The 19,564-nt window shown below is 38.0% G+C and overlaps 1 protein-coding gene across 6 annotated transcripts in view; it reads left to right on the forward strand.

Annotated features, from left to right (window-relative positions):
• Positions 1 to 19,564, forward strand: part of TCF12 (transcription factor 12) — a 163,534-nt gene that overhangs the window by 452 nt on the left and 143,518 nt on the right. The window contains exons 2-3 of one of the 6 annotated variants that reach the window (XM_035336277.1): positions 687 to 783; positions 1,544 to 1,616. In XM_035336277.1, coding sequence (XP_035192168.1) covers positions 709 to 783; positions 1,544 to 1,616 — 148 coding nt within the window. In that variant the 5' untranslated portion in view covers positions 687 to 708. Of the gene's footprint in view, positions 1 to 614; positions 784 to 1,543; positions 1,617 to 19,564 lie in introns of those variants that run through there. The other 5 variants (XM_035336279.1, XM_035336283.1, XM_035336278.1 and 2 more) reach the window with 5 other exon arrangements.

Consider the following 19,564-nt stretch of genomic DNA (forward strand, 5'->3'; position numbering starts at 1 on the left):
GCCGGGCGCCGCGGGGCTCGGAGCGGCCCTGAGGGGAGCGCGGCGGCCGCGGCCCGGCCCCGTAACTTGGAGGGGAGCGGGGCCGCCGCTCCCCCGCGCCGCCCGCCGGGCACAAGGGAAGGCGCCCACCCCCCCCTCGCCCCCCTCCCTTCTCCTCCTCCTCCTCCCGCCGCGAGCGCGCGCACGCCCCCTCCCTCCCGCCGCACGCGCATTCCGCTCCCGCCCCCCCGGCGGCGCGCGGGGGGGGGAGGAGGAGGAGGGGGAGGAGGAGAGGGGGGGGGCCGGGAGCCGGCGGTCCCGCTCGGGCGGCCATGGCTCTGCCGAGGCCCCGCCGGCCCCGCACCGCCGCTCCCGCTGCAGCCCCTTTGTTGGCCGCGCCGCCGGCAGCGGTCGTGGCTCGCTGACTGCCCGGGCTCTCCGCGGCGGGCTCTCTGCTTTCGCTCGCCCTCGGGGCAGCGGGTTCCTGCCGGGAGCCTTCGGGCTGGGGGAGAGGGAGCTGCGAGGCCGGAGGGAGGGAGGGAAATGAGCCCCGGGAAACTTGACGGGAGTTGGGGAGCTTCGGGGAGCCGCCGCTGGTGCTGACCCCGTCGGTGTGCCCGGTAACTGGGGCTGCCCCGCCCCGGCCCGAGGGGAGCTGTCGGGCCCCGAGGCGAAGCGCTCCCTGTGTCCCTTCTCCCGTGCCCCAGGACGCGATCGGAGCGGAGGAAGATGAACTCCCAGCAGCAGAGGATGGCCGCGATAGGAACTGACAAGGAGCTGAGCGACTTGCTGGACTTCAGTGCGGTAGGATATGCTTCCAGGGCGTCTTGTCACTGCTCCGCGGTAAACTAAGGAGTAAGGGAGCAGCGTGCGGGGCTTGGCTGCGTTCGTCTCAGCCGAGTTGGACACCTGAACTTTGATGTAATGTCTAGACGTCCAGATTTAATACTGTAATACCAGCTGGGTCAATTGGTTTAACTGGTTAAAATCAGGCTGACCCGGTGATGGCATAATCTAATAATTAACATTTGTTAAGCTGGCGTGTGGCACTGATATGCCTTCTTCCTTGTGGCTTGTTTTTATTTGTCTTTAAACCAAAAGAACATTTAATGTCTGTAACTGTGTCTCAGAACATTATACACGTTTTCTTTCTGATACTTTTGTTTTAACAGATCTTGAAGAATGTTTGATTTATGAATGTAATAGAAAACCGCAACATTTCAAGAGTTGACTTTATCTAGTGACTTTAATTTCATAGATCTGCAGGAAATATATTTTTAGTAGTAAAATTTAAGATGAATAGATATTTTAAATTGTCATGGTAGCATTAGGCCTCTATTTTTTTTATTTTAAGCTGTGTTTGTGCACGAAAGAGTGTAATGGTACTAATACATTGCAAGGAATACTTGGCCTTTATGGTTCTGAATGTGCATCCTATATTCTGTTTATTTTCTGGCAGAAATAGGAGTCAAATAATCATTTCCTATAAACTTTAAGTCTACGGACCAGCTTAATTCAACGCAGGAGTTCAAAGCCAGCTTATACACATCTTCTTGTTTTGCAGATGTTTTCCCCACCTGTTAATAGCGGGAAAACCAGACCAACCACGCTGGGAAGCAGTCAGTTCAGTGGATCAGGTAAGTTGCATCTGAGATACATAACAGCCACGTAACCAGGATTTGATGTTTTAGGTTACTTTTAATGTGCTTGAATGGTAATCTTTCACCTGTACGTATCCTCATGAGACTTTCAAATGAGAGATGTCCTGTTTTGATCTGACTTCCTAATACATCTTGTTCTTAACTTTAACCAGTTTTCCTCTGTGCCTTAGCCTACGTGTTCCAGTACAGCGAAGTGTTAAGTATCTCTAGTCGTACTGACATGCAGGTTGTTTACTGATCTATTGCATTTCAAATGAAGGCTTTCTTTGTTGCTGTTTGATAAAAACCCACCTGTTCAATAAGTATTTCCTAGTACCTGTAGGAAAGGGGAAAACGCTCAAGGGAAATGCCAGGTAACAAAGTACTCCTGATGCAAGAATATATTCTAGAATGCGGTTCTTAAGGAACATGTATGATGTAGTGACTAACTTCTTAAAAACAAACAAGCAAAACAAACCACACCCCAACCCAAAGCTTAGAATTTTGAGAATTACTAGCTAGATAGCACTAGTTTCTAGATCTGAGTTAGATCTGAATTACTCTACTGCATTATTGTAGTGATTTGTCAGAAGCTGTTTACTGGCACATGTACAAGTCCTCGTTGATCATAGCATCGTGCGTACTTCAACAAAACAATACGTAAAGTAGAAAATTAATGTATTTTCGTGTTCCCTTCTGCTTTCTCCTCTGGGAGCCTAGTTCAGTACACGATAATACAGTTTTCCAGTACTGTGTAGTTGTCAACATTTTGACATATTTTTCTCGCATTGAACCTCTCTATCAGTGCATCCTGAAAACAAATAGCTGTAGTTACATGTTGCATTTTGTTGCCTGCTGTTTTCGTTGAAGTACACTTGATGTTGGTTTTCAGAGACTTTTACGCTGAGCCTGTAATACAAAATAAGAGTAACTTTTTAAAAGATGCTTTTTAATATATTATTCTTTGTCAGGGTGTATTTGTATTTATTAATGTTTCCAAAAGAGAAATGTAAGAACTAACGCCAAACCACATTATCAGAAAGTTCCTTTATTTGCCTTTCTATGTATGCGTATTTTGTAGGAATACAACAAAGTGATATTTCTGTTTCTATGAATACAAGGAAGTGATGGTTGTGTTTTTAGTTAAGGCTAATGAAAACATTTTTAGAATGCTGATAGAGGAATGAAGTTGCTTCTTGAGGTTGTGCAGTACCATTGCCTGTTTACTTCATACATTGTCAGAATTGTTCCTTCGAGAGTCCAAAGGATACCTTGAATTTTAGAGACATACCAGAATTTTTATTTTTAAAAGTATTTTAAAACTTGAGTTGTGTAATTTTGCAGACTCTTCAGAGACTATCTACCACATTTGATTAATAAAATTATGTAGTCAATATGACACCTGAGGAAGTGTTTTACTTTTTTCTCCTGAAATATGTGAGTGGTTTCCACTTGCTCTTTACAATTAAGTTTAAATTACTGGCAAAAGTAAGACAGCAATTCTATATGCATCATATTTAATCTTTTTTCTTTTTCAAGCAAATATTCTAGACATAGTTTTCAACAGTGTGTTTTAAAGGATGTCCAGACAGCTAAAACGTATTGTGGAGAGCACAACCTGAGGTTTCCACCCCCCATCCCCTCCTATACCTTGCTCTTCCTGAACAGGTAGAATAATGTTTCCCCTGCTTTTCTTGGCTGGATCAGGAAAAGAGAGAAATGACAAATACCTAGCTTTTGGTGAGAAATAGTAACTTTCCTTGAATTCCTTTAGTGATACAGTATATCATCACAGATACTGATCATGAGCAATATGCAGCAGCTGTCTCACAAGCTACAACCTCAAATGAATTCACTTTGGAGAAGATAATGGTATATAGCCATGGGTTTTAATTCAAAACATTTCTAGTTGTAGAGATTTACTGCTTGGTGGAATTATATACCCTAATTCTTGTGAAGTTACAACTGAAGCCTTGACCTAGGGGGATTGCTCTGCAGGAGTGAGAAGTGACAAACTTCTATATTGTGTTCTGAGTCAGTGTTGAATGTTAGAGAAAGACCTTGATGAGCTCACTGATGAAGTACAGGCATTTCCAGCACTCTGATTTAATTGTGATCTCGGTTTAATTTCAAGTGTTCTGTAGTTTATAGGATGTTGGAACACTTCTTTATTTTTTATTTTTTTTTAACTGCAAGAGGCCACTTTTTAAAGAGAAACGTGAAGGGAGAAAGTATTTACTCCTTAGAACTGTCTATTAAGAAAATGCACATGATGCACAGATTTCTCCTTTGATTATAGGGTGATGCTACCTCTTACGCAGACTTTGTGATTTTGACAGTAGGTGCAGCTGTGCAACTTGCTTCAATATCTTTCCTGTTAAACACCACTTTTTAATTGTTGTTTTTAATGGCATCTTTGCATACAAAAGCAAAGTGTTTTCCTTTTTCTAGTTGGAGTTTATTTCTTGTTACTGTAGAGCCTTCTTTTTCCTCATTTAAACTTTTAAGTAGTAATAATGAAAATTATCCAGAAAACAGCTCTTCTTTCCCAGAGCTATCAGTGCTTTGAGATGCAGCTTAGTGGCCCCAATTAAGTAGCTGAAAATCAGTTGCTTGTCTGAATGGCATTTAAGATTGTATATTACTAGGAAAACTAAATTGGAAAGGAATATTGATCTTATCTCTTCTCCCCCCTCTGCCCGCCCCCAGTATAAAAGGACAAATTAGTTACTGTTTAAGGATGGTTAAATTCTGTTTGTGTTTAAGGTGTGGCTTTGTGAAGTGTGGAGAATACTATGGTGTACAGTACGAAGTCTGAAGTAAGAAGCTTGATCTGGTGTAAATCAGCAGTGTTTCTGGTGTTTGTGCTCTAAAATGCATGTCACTGGATTGCATAACTAAAGCAGCTATTGTGACAGCTACAGTTGATAAGAAAATGCTTGAGTGGATTAATACGTGAATGTTGTGCTTTGGCTGAAAGAGAGAAAGTCCTCAGGAATTTTTGGTATTGGGGAGGCTGACTTTCTGCTGGTCAATCAGTTATGAATGAAAGCTGCAGATGAAATAGGTGAACTAATCTGATGTATTACAGTATCTTATGACAATAAGTCACGAAAGCAGCTGTTAAAGTCAAGTAACTTGGTCAGAGTACTACTGAAAACAAATATATTGGAAAAGTAATCTGATACGTAGGTCTGAGTTAAGCCACAAACTATTCCTTGTCGTTGCTGTTAAAATTGTCTTGCTTAAAACAGAACTTGCCTTTTCTTTCTCCTCCCAAACCAACTTGGGAAGATAAAGCGATTTCTGTCTTAGAAATTGTAAAAGCAGAAGGCAAAGGTCACAGGTACTCTCTTACAGGTTTTGAATTTAATTAGTCAGACGTTCTTGCAGATTTTATTTAAAATGAAGAATTTCCATGTTGCTACTATGATTAATAGCAGCATTTATGATTTCCGTTGAAACGTTGCTTTCATTTCTGTCAAAATAATAACATGTATGCCCATACAAACCTGGATAGTTCCCATTTTGCCCTATTTTCTTTACTTTTTGCCCAAGCTTGATTAAAATCCAGTTAGAATATCCAGATGCCTGCCATAGGCAATAATATTGTGGTTTTCATGTGTTTCCCAGCAGGCTTGACTTACCTTTAATTTTTTCATGTGATTGAATTTTTTTTCCTCAGGTGTGGTACCCTACAATAAAACTCATTTTACTACTTTTGCATAGAACTTCATAGATGTTAAAAAAAAAATAATAATATCTGAGACAGTGTTCTCATATATGGCTTACTATCTTCATGTAGCTTCCTCGTGCTAGCAATAGCACTATTTTTGTGTGAATGTGTGCATGCGTGTGAGGCTTCAGCCCAAAAACTAAAGTAAGGTAATGTGAATGTCTAAGGAAAATGAAGAGTTAAGAGTTTAAGAGGAACAGTTCAAGAGCTGAGTAGTCAAAATATGACAGTTCTGCTGCCTGTAAGGTTCTTCTGAAGTACTTGAAAAATGAGTACATGCATCTGTGCATGGACAGCTTTGGGCACAAACCTTGTGTGTGTTTAGACATTTCCCATACTAGGCTTATATGCAAAAAAAAACGTCCAGGATCAATTTGTTTAGATACCTGTTTAGCAGTTTGGTCCCCTTATTTGCGAATTCATGAGGTTGCCCTTTCCATTTGTCTACTAATCTACACAGTTAGTGAGGAATGTACTGGAACAGTGCACTGATTACTGGCTGGATGCTAAGACCATTGAAGTTGATAGGCTGCCATTAACCTGAGTGTCCCTTCTATCTTGAGACTGCACACAGTGGCAATTCTGTTACTGTTCGGCAGTTCTCTTACTTTGTTTTAGTATTGCGTGAGCAGTTCCTTCCTAAAACAAACAACACAAAACCGAAGTCTTGGGAGTTACCTCAGTAGGCAATGTTTAAAATGCTGCGTACAGTAATCTACAGCAAGCACTGAAGATGGTAGGCACTCAGAGATGTGATAATCAAATTATACTCAAGGAGAAAACTACAGAAAGATGAGACTTTTGGGTATGGAAAGTAGTGCTCCTAACCTTTCAGAGGATAGTATTTTATTTTTGTTTTTATCAGTACATTAATTCATAATAAGAATCAATTCTCTGACACATTATGTGTTTCTGGTACAGTCTCCTTTTGAGGCCCAGGAAATTCATAGTGCCTGCTCCTAATCCCTGAATTAAGGTGTTAACAAGATTCTATGTAGTAACACAGTCTGGTCCTGCATTAATATGTGACATGACGTTTTTTATTCATAAAAGATGGAATAGAAGGCCTGTATTTGAGAGATTGGATCTGTTTTTTTTTGGTTTTGTCACCAAAAATGTGTTGCAATCCTGTTTTTTGTTTGTTTGCTATTTGAAACAAAGTAAATTTACTGTGTGTTAATGCCAAAAATCTAGAGTGCCCTGTTAAAATAAACATTAGATCATGCAGCTATGTAGCTTTGAAATTGTTTTTAATATCTAGGGGAGTTTAAGGGAGTTTGTTAGATCCCTTAAAAGTGAACCAGCGGGTCTCGTAACCTGGTGGTTCATCCTGGGTCTGAGGAGTGCCAAATTAAAAATGTTGGACAAAGGAGGGAATGGATAACCCAGCTTCAAAGCAGACAATCTCTCACAAAGGTGTTTATGGTAATACTGTGCTTTTTGTGATTTTTTTAAAACAACAAAAAAGAATAAAGTTACTAGAAAGGTAGGTGTTCTGTCTAGCCTGTTGACTGGCTAAGTAGGTGTCTATCAATCTACTGCTGTTAGCTATGTTTCTGAAAACATGGCTGTTATCACTTAAGGTGGTGATAACATCAGTTGGTCAGAAACGCCTCGCTGTCTTCCCAGTAACTAATTCTGGGATTTTAGTAGCATTTGGCCTGTCTTCTGTTTGGAGAGATACTTGACCTTGTCAATAAGGGAAACTACAACTTGCTGGATTGGCATGTAGAAAGCGTGCCTTTAAAAAATGAATTTGGTGTTCCCAGCAGTTAGGTTTCTCTGGATGAGAGCAGTGATGTGACAACTATGTTAACAAGCCTAGCATATGACTTCCAGTACGGGTATAAACAATGCTGTGTCACAACGCGAGGAAGATGGCTGCGGTGTTATTTCTGTCTGACTTGAGAACCTCAGGACGCAGAGCACTACTTTACCCTTTCCTGATGTGGAAGTGCCCAGTGTGGGACACCCCCTCCCAGCCCAGCTAGTAGCTCTTCGGTCTGCCAAATTTTAATGACCTACTCATTAGTAAGTGATGAGAAGTATCCAGATGGTTTGGAGAGTGCTCTTTATGACATGGTGGAAGGAATGTGATTTGTAGTGGCCTGTTGTATTTTGGATTTATTTGGACAGCAGTATTGACAGAAATGCAAACGCAAAGACAAAAGATTTGGGTCAAGTGGAGTAAGAGTCCTGAAAAGGGTCTGAGGAGAAATTGCATGTTACTTGAGTTTTGTTTTTTTTTTTTTTTCTTTAAAGAGAAGTTTAGATGAGATTCTTACTTATTTGTGTGTTCTGTAATCACGGTTGAACTTGTACTCAGTTCCTTAATTACTGGAGAACTGGTGTAGCTGCTGCTTAGGTGTTTTGGGGGTTGGTTGGTTGGTTTGTGGGATTTTTTTTTTTTTCCTTTGGTCTTTGAGAAGAGAATTTGATGTTAAAGATTTGTTAGTCATACATAAAAATGATCAAGTTCCCCTTTCCCACAACTTCTTTCCAGCTGTCACACCAAGAGGACTTAGCCCCTTAGTAATTTTGCTATCAAATCGGTGCAACAGCTGTTTGTCTCAGTTCTGTTTTATCCATAGCTGAGGCTACAGATACTGTTACGTTAATTTCTATGAATCTAGTATATATTACACTATAAACTTCATATATGAACTTTTTTCCCTTGAATTTTCTAAAGGTAGAGTGTAAATTTTTATAGTTGAAAATTGTGTGTATTTATGAGCAGAAGAACAAGAGCTGGCTTGTATTGACCAAGAGATACGTTACTTTTTTTTTTTTTTTTTTTAACTGTAATTTGGAAGGACTATTTTGTTTGGAATTAGGATTGGATATTTTTAAAGACTTTGTAACGCTTTTTGAATTACCTATAGAGCCTGATGTAATCTATATGATACACTAAATCTCCTGTCTCTAATTTCCTTCAAAATATTAAGTTATTAAGTTTGAAAATTCAGTTTCAATAAATAAATTTATTCAATATAAATTATGTTCTCTCGAGACCTCTTTTAGAGCCCCTGTCTAATTTAATGCAGCATGTTACTTCTTCAGAAGTACTTCTTACACATCTTCAGAAGTAGATAGCAAAATTTGATTAGTCCCGTGAGGAGGAGTCACTAAAGTAGGAAATAAAGAAAAAAAAAGGCATTGTTTACTTCTGCATGTGAATTACTCGATGCAGATTTATAAGTGAATACTCTTAACTAGTATTACGGTGTACATCTTAATCACTGGTTTTGGAATTAAGCAATGTAAGAAAAGAAAAAGTATTATTTCAGTGCACCATTACTGTTCTAAGGAAGGACGTGCATTTTTAATCTTCTTTTGTCTGTCTTAAGAAGTAATGTCCACTGCAACTTATGTTTTTTCTTTCTTAGTATGAGAACCTAGAAGCTCAGAATTTTATTGAATGCCTCAACCTGATGATTTGGAAGCACTTGTACTTTTTAAAATGCTACAATCAGTTATTTACTAATGGTTGTAGGACCATGTTTTTTTTTTTTTTTCTATTATGAGTCTAAGATGAGATAATGATATTTTTTTTAATGTCTTGAATGAAAGCCTTGTTTTTTTCATTTGTGAAACAAAGCTCTGTTTGTAAACACAACATTCAAAAACATAAAGGACATACTTCTTTGGTGAAGATGTTAACTGAATACCAAGAATGATCAGAAAGAGCAGCTTTTGTTATATTTAATAATGTCCCACTGTTTTCAAAGGATAATCAGGCTAAAATGTACCCAACCAATCTTTAGGACTTTGTTAGTCTTCTATGCAAGGGATGTGATTTTATTTTATTTGGGGGGTGTGTGTGTGAAGGAGCTGAAATGGCTGCCAAGAAAACAATGTTCATGTTCTTAGTGATGTAATGCAGCAAAAAAGTCGTGATTGATCAGAGTGGAGTCAGCGGTGCTGGTGTTCCTTTCAAAGAAGTACTTGGAATGGAAGGTGGAAGAGGAAGAGACTTGATAAAAAGGGTTTCCTTTACAGACCAGTTAGTAGTGCAGTGCACTCTAGGAATGCTACTAAAAACCTAAAAGTAAGGTTTATCTGGTGGACAGGGAGGTTTTATACTTCTTTAGTAGTTCTGTGGGGAACTTTCCAAAACTGCTCATGCTATAGAATTGCATTTTAAAAAGAAGGTAAGAAGTGCACAAAACTTTGGTGTTACACAAAATTTCTCTGTCTTGATCAGTTAAAAATAGTGTGGAATTCCCATAGCAAGTTTAACTGCTTGCTTTCACTGTACTGCTTTCCTTTGAACAAAACTGCATTGCACCTTTTGTTTGTCTTGTCTCAGAACTCTTTGCTGTTGATGAGGCTGAAGCAGTGGTAATAGAGAAACCTGTTACCCAGAAGTGTATTCTGAGCCTTGTTTTTTGCAAAAATAACATTTTAGTATATTTCCCCTCCCCTTTTAAATATGAAGATAAATAGACAGCACTCGTTGTTAGGAAAACATATCTAGTAAAACCCCGCAGATTCGGTTGTTTCTAGCTGCATACATTTTGTACACGTGCTGATTAATGTGCATGTTCGGTGTGTGATTCAATGTAATGTGCATGTTCGGTGTGTGGTTCAGCGTGGTCCAGTATAAACCAAAGCTTACACTTAATTCGATGCAAAGAAGAGCTTGGTCTGTAGCATTACCCAGTATCTGTTTTTATGAATTTTAGACCATGACCAAAATATGTTGTTAATTTTTAGTATGCATATCATTGTCTTTGAGGCAGGAATTGATTTTTAATGCTCCTGTCTTCTACCTTGTTCAGGTTTTACAGTCTTTAGTGCGTTGAGAGGTTCCAGGACTTACCTAAAAGCAAAACTGTATGCAGATTGGTGTTTTCTGTTTTTAACATCTATATAGAAGTACAAGATAGTGTTCTTTTACTTGAATGAGGCAGTTAGAATGGAACTGGACAGAAGACTTGGCCAGACATAAATCTTTGTGTGATTCATACTTCTTAGAATATAACATGTCAGCAAACTGTAAAGAATCTCATTTAAAATAATGTTGCTTTACAAACTTGGTTTCATCTAGGTATGTTGGGAAACATGGTTAAAGCCTAGAAAATACGGGTGAATCCAGGATGAAATCACTGAATGTCACTCTTTGCATGCTGTAGGTACTTCTGCATCTCGTAATCAAGTACCTCTTGAATTTTCTACTTCTGTTGCGTTAGTGTTAGTATGATGCTGGGGAAATGAATATACCTCAGAAAATTTCAAAGTATTTTTAGTTTTCTGTGGGAGACTGGAATTCACTGTTCAATTTTTTATTTTAAAGCGAGCTGCTGTTCTGGCTACTCTGAAATGTTTAAAGCAGACAGCTTTGCTTGTTGGACGTTCTTTATATTGTGACGGTTTGATGATTTTCATTGTGACACCTCTACCTGTTCCAGTTTCTTCATGCAGCGACATCATGAGTCATAATCCTTGCTAAAGAACACAGCTTAAAGTAATCACTGATTGTTTCTTCACAATTCCATTCACTGCCCACTGCAAATAAACAAGAGCTGAAATGACGATATCATTTAATCCTTTAATGTTTGCTTTCGACATGCAAAACATTTTCTTGTAATAGAGAAGTAATCCATAAGGAGAGTAGCTGCTCTTTCATCTTCTGAATGCTAAATGAGGGTAAGGCTTTTATGAAGAGATGATGATTTAATGAAGATGACCGAGTTTTGGAGTAATGAAAAGCTTTTGTATATTCCTACAAATGATGCGTAGTGCTTACTACAGCAGTTCCAGTGGCTATATTTTGTAGTATGTCTTTGCGAGATTAGCGCTTGTAATGCTTAGATGCCAGGGTGATGGAATGATACAGTAAATCAAATATTTTTTCCCCTTAGTATGATTTATAAAATAAATGCACATATATGTCACTATTTCTGACATTACGTGTGATTATACACATGTATTCTCTGGTCTGTGTAAGACTTTTATTTTGGTAATATTTATTTTGGCTTTTTATTTGGTAACCTTGAAAATCTCTCTGATATTGTAATCACTGTCCTTGCTAGAGGATAGTGAAAAGCGCACACAAAAAAAGGAATGTGAACTTTGCCAATATTCTTGTGGCAGGAATGTCCAAATAAAATATTTTTCTTACAAGTGCATGTAAAATGCTGAATTAAAAAAAAAAAAAAAGCTTTCCAACTGAAGCAAATTTAGCTTAGAACAAACAGACATCATACCACAAAAGTCTTTTTTCCTGTTCATTGTTCATTAGTTTGATTTCTTAAAATAATGTATCGTATTACTCCTTGAGTAAAGTGAGTTAGATATCACCTGATACTTCAAAAGGAAGTAGGGGGAGGCTTTAAAGGATGTGAGACCTTACCCTCTCCAGAGCATATTCTCCCATGTCTTTCTGGCCTTTGTAAATCAACAGAAGGGACTTGATTTTTTTCCTCCTTGTAAGCCAACTCCTTTAAAGGGGGAGGTAGTGAAGTTCTATAAAGGTTTACCTGATCTTCTTTCTTCCATCAAAACCTAAGGGAAGTTGTGACTGAATAAAATAAAAGTAGATTTTTTTTGGTAGTCTTTACTATGAGCACTGGAGGCAAATCGTAAAGTTTGCTCAGCTATTTTAGGTTTGCCATGGATGTGAAGAATGTGATCATGTTGTTACACTTCTCCTTATATTACAGGAAAGATGTCTGTCCACCTGGGATGAATGATCTTTGGTGAGCCGCAACAGGCTGGTTTTAGTCTACTTTTTGTAAACTGTCATGTAACGAAAGTGCAGAAGTGGATATGTAACTTACACTTCCTTCTTATCCTTTTTAATGTTTTGAATAACTGGCTAGTTCCTGTGTAGTTGTATACAAAGTCTTGCAGGTATCAGGGGAACGTAAGGTAGTGCAGAGCCTTCAAATTACATGTTAGGTGAAAAAATTTTCAAGATTTGTCGAGGTTGTGTGTGCGTGAATTCATTTCTGGGTAGGTGGTGAAGACTTCTAAGTAACATCTTTAGGGTGTTGCAGAACAACCAGACTTTGTGTATGTCCTTTATATGAATTAAATCCACTTTTGTTTTCAAGATACTTGTTGAGTACTAAACGGCAACTTCAGTCATCTACGTAGTCACTATGCGCTAATATTTCCATTTTTGTTGTTTTCCCCATCTTGTTAGGGGGAACTGGGAGTGAAGAAGAGATAGAGGCCTGAATGTGGAACGGGGTTGTGCTCTGTAACGGGGTTTTTATTCTGTAATGGTTATATTCCTTTTGGCCTTTGAATGGTCTGTATTTGTTTTACAAAGCAAATGGCATTTGCCTCCTTAATGTCACCACTTAATTTTAGGTAACCTAAGCTCTATGAACTACCATCAAAAAAAACAGTTTCATGCCTTATATTTCTGCAAGTGAAAACTGGTATGTACATGGTAATGTGGCTTGTGCTGCAGTGAGGAATCAGTCAGTTTGGACATCTCTCATGTATGTGTCATAGGTTGTCTCTGACTCGAGAATGAAGAACATGCTGTTGCCATAGCAATGCAAGTCCTTTTGAAGGCAGAATTCTTGGCAGAGCTGTTGCATCTCCTGAAGTGCTTGGTGTGTTGATCTGAAAGTTCCTTGTCCGTATCAGCACCTAACTGCAGTAGAAAGAATGGGAAGAACAGACCTCTTTAAATGCATGAATTTCTGTTTTTGCAGCTAGTAGTTTGTTAAACCATGTTCATCAAGGTAAAGCTTTTTAAAACTTTATGCTGTGAACAGTTCTTACATAGCATATTTAGCTTGAATGCATATACAGATGAGAATTAAGCAAACATTTTTTTCTTCCAAATAAAATTATGAATGAAATAATAGTTGAAAATAACTTCTTGCCTTCTGTAGCAGTTGTGTACACGCTATACTCATGATCTTCAGCTTGTTTTTGTTTGTTAATCCTTGCCCACTCTTTCCCCTTTCTCAGAGTAGGAAAGAAGCATAGCTCCAGCTTGGCTTGACCTGGCCTTGGGAAGCGTTACTGAGCTGCTGCTCTAAGCAGTTTAGACATGACTTGTTACTTACGCTTCTTGCATGTCTTGGTGTAACCTGGATAGACAAGTCATGGTGTAAGCGACCTTGGCAGGCTGACCGGATCCTGTAGCAAGGAGAGGTCAGTATTGATTATGCTGAGAATGTGAACCAAGGGAATTACTCTGCAAGGTGTCTGTTTGTTGTTTTCCGCTTTTTAAGCAAATTTAATGCTCCGTCAGCAGGTGTATACTGCAGCTCTCTAGCCATCCTTGGGAACAAACATAACATTAATAACCCAAGTGTTATGTCCTTTAAGTGTTTTGCCTGTTGGTCTCAAGTCATGTTTGGGGAAAAAAGTTCTTTCAGGGCTCCAACAGAAGTTCTATTTATGTGTCTCCTAGCCTCGAGTCAGCCAATACTGATGAGTAGGCACCAGTTTTGGTATTGTGGCAATAGGTTAACTGAAATGCACTGGGATAAACTCATTCTGAATATCCATATATGTGTTAATACTGGCCTTATTTCATCAGGCTTAGCAAAGATAACATTTAAAATGACTTCAGTGTGAATAGTTAGGTGGTTATCTTTTGAAATTCTATTTCTGATTTTTTTTAATTGGCTGACTGATTCTAAAACCAAATGAGTAGCTCATGTAATTCATGTAACAAGCTTCCATCTTGAGGTAAACAGTACTCTTCAGTATCCACTGGTTTTGTTTCCAGCTATACTGTTTTATCAGATCAGTTAAATTATAAGGGTATGGAGTACTGAAATCGTGAACAAAATGTGAGTTTCTCAAAATGTTTTTTTTATCTTAGTATTTTTCATGAAAACGCTTGATTAGTTATGTGTTTTTTTAATTAAAATAAGCTAAACCAGGCAATATCTCAATCTAAATCTTTTGCCAAGTTTGTAATATTACTTAATGAAAAGATAATAATAATGAGTTTTCAAGGACACAGCTAAGCAACGAAATTTCTGTTCATATCTTACTGCATAGTTCCTGTGTCCCTCTTCTCTCCCTCCATTCGTAGGTTTCCTCAGCTGTACAATGAGGGCTAATGAAAACACTTCTACACGGAAAACTTCCTCAGTTCATGGCGATAGTAGACTTGGAATAATAGATTAGTAAGAATAATTTCCTATGACCTAAGCAGTGTTAAAGTAGCTTGTGTGTATTTTAAATTTCGACTCCCTCCTTTTGTGTATAATTTCTATGGCTTTATGAGCTTCATTTATTTTTTTATTTACATTGATAATTTTCACGTTTTTCTCTTTCAGTTTAGTTTTTACTGTATCTACATCTGTTCTAAATGCTGTTTGAAAATGGGAAATGCAAATTTCAGTGTAGGACTTGTAGCAACGTTCTAGAAAAAAGGGCCTCTTGTTATTTCAACGCTGTTTCTGCACACCTTCACGAATTAAACATGCTTCCCATTTCTGCAAACTTTATTTGAAGCTAATCCAAATAAGAAAGCATGGAGAGAGATATTTGCCTACATTTCTTTAAGGAAGAAAATTACTAGCCTAAAACGGTTTCCTGGTACATAAACAGAAAACAGCCCTGTCCATAGCTATCCTTCGTATTTAATGGATTAAATTCACTTTGACAGCTAGATATATGTACCAGTGTCTAGCCTATGGCCATGATCTAATAATCATGGATATGGTAACAAGTCGTCTAAAAAGATTCAGTAATCAAGTGTTTTTCTTGACAAAACTCACTGTGACTGAAACAAGAAATGAGGCTGTGTTAAATGTGACTACATTTGCTACTGTGCTTGTATTCTGAATACTTAGTAAATACCCTTTGGGATGTAGACAGAACCTACGCTTTAACAGAGGTAGAAAAGCTGATTGTGCTACAACAGCATGTATTTTAAAGAAGCAAAACAAATTTGATCTAACCTAATGATCACAAGGAACTTAGTTTCAAAACATTAATTTCTCCTTTCCCTCAAGTGCTTTTTAACTTGTTTATTTTTTCTGTCGTAAAAAGGGTTGTGTACTGTTAAACAGAGCCTTCTGTGCCATACACAATTCCTGTATCATGATTTTGGTATGTGAGCTGAGGTTTAAGCAGTTACTGATGAGCCAATACATGTCAAAGGGAAATGCTTAAAGTGCTGCAGGTATTTTGAAAACAAATACTTTATTGTGTGCTGAACAGAGGGCTTGGATCTGGACTAGGTTTGACTAGTAAAACCTGCATTGAATGTAAATAACCTTTAACAACAAGATAATGCCTTGGAACGGTCCGTTGTGACATGAAGTTAAACTAATATGCTTTGCCAAACTGCAGCGTGTTGTATTTGGCTCTAGTGTGGGGGAAAACTGATTTATATCGTATGGACTTCGGTAAAGACCACCACATTGAGATAAAAACTACTATTCAAAAGACTATAACTTTATTCTCCCTTCTTTTCTTTTAAATAGAATTTTTGATACAGCTGTTAGGAATGATGTCTTAGGAAAACACTGAGGGGGAGAGAGTGGGAACCAATTTAATGAATTACACATTCTTTTAGGATTAGCTGTTCATCCTAATTTATAGCTTACATTTCAACAACAGCTGAATGTGATACTTGTTTTGAGGTATGGTTTTTTATTATTTTTTGTCTACTTTCTCTTGTTTTTGTAGTTCAAGTGATTTGACACACTTCAAAGTTGACAATGTTTTTAGTGAATTAGGAGGTTGGCACTGAGGCTAGCTTTTGAACAGATACATGAAGCTGGGGGAATCAGAACGTAGACGTATCTGGGGAGAGCCTGGATTATTGATTCAGATGAAACTGTTGCTGGAGTTAGGTTATTCGCTGTTCCACCTGCTTGAAATGCAAGAATCTTTAAGGGATTCTTAGCCGCTTCATTTGCTGCTATGTGCAGTGTGGATGTTCGATTGTGTTTTTGTAATCATTTGGCTTCTCATATTAAGTATTAATGTATTAACTCAAATTTTCTTACTATAATTGCAAGTGGGTAGTGAGAAATCCAGTGAGGTTAACCTTTTTTTTTTTTTTTTTTTTTTTTTGCATAAGGTAGATTAGAATTTGGATGTTCAGCTAAAGCTTAATATTTTTTGATTTTGATTTGGTCACTTGTATTGCCTTAGACTTGCTTTTATCCATGTCATTAATGTAGTTAACTGATTCTAGGAGCATGTGATTCCTCCAGGCATTTATACAGTATCAACCAAATGAATGCCAGACCTTAATGTTGTATTCTGTGTTGTGTTTTTCACTTTCAGTTAATCTTTCTAACGTGTCTTGATGGACAAAATGCCCAGGGACAATTCAGGAACTTTCATTGTTTTTCCTGGCGCTGTGATTCTTGTTACAATGCTGTCTTGCAGAAGAGGCTTTTTATTTTTTGGTGGATTGGACAAGGAATGAGTACACAATACATGGAGCAGTAAATATTCTGAATAGTGGCTGTATCCTGATGTATATTTGGATTCACGTTTTATACATACATACATATACCCTATGTGTATTCTTCCAGAATCCCTCAAACTAAGATCGTTACATATCAGGCCTTCCAGTAGTTTCAAACCTCTTTTTCTTTTTGAAAAATCACGTGTCACAACATTTCCTATCACGTGTATTTCTGAAAATGTGCAACTGAAAATGTAATGGGAAGCACGGCATAGTCTGTACTCGCCCCCTGAATCAGTGACAAGTTCAGTGTTTTTGAGATCATGGAATCTTAGGAAGCTAAAACAGGCTTTTAAATATGGTTTTTGTTTACTTTTTTCTCAGAAGCTTCATGATTGATTTAACTTAAATGCAGGCAGATTTTAAAAAAGGGAAATTTCCAGCCCTTTTGGTGCTATGATCCTTGAAATACACAAGGTGTAGAATTGCCATTCATTTAGAATTACAATATTAAAAACACTTCTTAAGGAGTTTGGGTCATCCTAATAATAATTTCTGCTTTGTTATTTAAGAACTTAGAAATATTATTTTACTTTTTAAAAAAATTTCCTTGTCAATTTCATGTTGCACTTGCTCAGAAAAGATGTAACTGAGATAAGGAATGACTTAATTTCCTAGTTATCTGATGCCCAGGATTTTCAAAGACAAGGTAGCTTTGCAAAACATCGATTTGGTAGTGGTATCTGCTTTGTTAGAACACTGCATTTTCTTTTCCTTTCCTTTAAAAAGTAGAATATCACCCACTTAATTTAAGGCATGCTTTCTCTTCTGAAAGTAGTTACAATGAACAAACTAGGAGTGAAGAAGCATCTTCTGTCCCGTTTGTATTCAGAGTGAAGTACCGGCCGCCCTTTCTCCTTGGTACTGTTCCATCACAGCATGCAAATGGCCTGAGGCTGTGTTGGGTTGCCAAATCTTTAATTCTCGTATAATCTCTTTTCTCAGGAGAAGTAATGTCTCCTTTTCGGTTATCTGAAACGCTTCCAGTCTTTGTGATTTGATTATTTGTATACACCTAGAATTTCAGTGAGCATTTGCTACTTCAGTGAAATTTGCTACTTTTTGTGAGCTTTGCTACTTCCACCTGGGTAATCTGTCGTGCCATCACTGAAGTACAATATGATGGTGAGGCTTTAAAGCTCTTTTCAATTTTGCCAGAAAATGTAGTGTTAGTATTCTCAGTAGAGTTTGGGCAGTTAGTTTTTCTTTTGTTTTCCCAGACAGATTCACTGACGTTTAATTCAGTGCAACCAAAGTTTTGTCTTTAGACCAGTGAGCCTGTCAGCGATATCATTTGTATGGTGAAAAGTCAAACACTTACCTAAATACCTGGTTTAACTGGGGTTTTCATTTGAATCATAGACTGGAGAAGAAGTACTGACATCGTACAAGTTCCTACAAGCTGGTGAATGTTATACTTGGTTTAGTACACTCAGTAGTGTAGTTACCTTTATAGAACTGGTTATCATTGTAGGAATTTGGTTTGGATGCTGGATTTACAGTTCCATACTATGTCTGTATTGAAGATGATTGCTGGCAGTTTCTACTGTTCCCTTACCAAACTTTGATATAAACTCTCGTCGTATCAGCCATTTGGGGAATATTGCTGTGTATTGAAATTATCTCTCTGCTTTAACCCTTTCCTCTGAGAGAAGGTAACTGTGTGGATTTCTGTGTGTAAAAAAAAGTGTCAGTGAACAGAGGTTATTGGCATAATGCCTCCAATTGTGCAGATAAACCTCCCAGTGAACAAGTCCTTGCTCAGGTGCCCTGCCTGATTTTCTTCCTGCATGAGACCAATAGGAGTCAAGCTGTCAGGCAGCCGCTTGCTTGTGCAGCTAGTACTGCGCGCGTGGTGGCTTGAGCTTAGTTGTGCTTGGCTTTCTCTGGATGTAATGCATTTTGGCCTTTTTGTCTTTGACCTTGCTCTTCCGACTTTGTGTTTTTGACTTCCCTTAGTGTTTGCTAGTATTAGAGGTCATGAAAATAGTTCTAGGAAGGCTTGTGTTGGTTTGTCTGAAGTAAAATTTAAAAATGATGTGTTTTTCAAAGAATATTGTCTGTAAAATGTAACTGGAGCTGGGAATGGGAAACTTTTGAATTAATTGTTGTGTTTGCCTGTTGGATTTATATCATGTCTTGGGACAAGTTGTGAGTGTTTAAGAACAAAATAGTCTTTCAGAAAGGAGTTCTGCTTAAAAATCTGCTTTTAATATGAGAGTTACTGGAAATGGACGCTAGCTGTAGGTTTATGGTCTACTGAAAGGTCTGCGTGTCTTCTGAATGCAAATTAAAAACCAATATTTTTTTGCAGATTTTTTTTTTAATCGAGAAAACCTTTTAAGTACTTCAGATTATAGAAGAGATTATTTTTATTGAGGATGTTAGCAAGAAAGGATAACTAGCTTGAGTACGAGTATCCTTATTTTAGGTCTTCTTCCTTAGTGTACTGCATACACAGTACGTGCACAGTGACCTCCTGGTGCCTCTTATAAGCAGAACAGAATTTATCTGTGTTCCTGTGGGTGGGGGCTTAGAGAACTGAAGACCTTCACTGATATTAACATAATCGATACTTCGAATGCACAGACAACCAGGTGTGAAGTCAGATGATGTTGCCTTTTGTTGTATACTGTATGTATATATAATTAAGCATGGAGGCAACTAATAACAAGATATTAAGCAATACAGTATTGCTTGTATGCTGAGGTACAGCTATACAGTTATTTTGATGTAAATTTAGTTATGGAATCTAGCTAAGAGTAGAATGTTAGTGGCGAAGTTCTTAGGCTG

Source organism: Oxyura jamaicensis, chromosome 10 (assembly GCF_011077185.1).
Source record: "Oxyura jamaicensis isolate SHBP4307 breed ruddy duck chromosome 10, BPBGC_Ojam_1.0, whole genome shotgun sequence".
Classification (NCBI taxonomy): Eukaryota; Metazoa; Chordata; class Aves; order Anseriformes; family Anatidae; genus Oxyura; species Oxyura jamaicensis.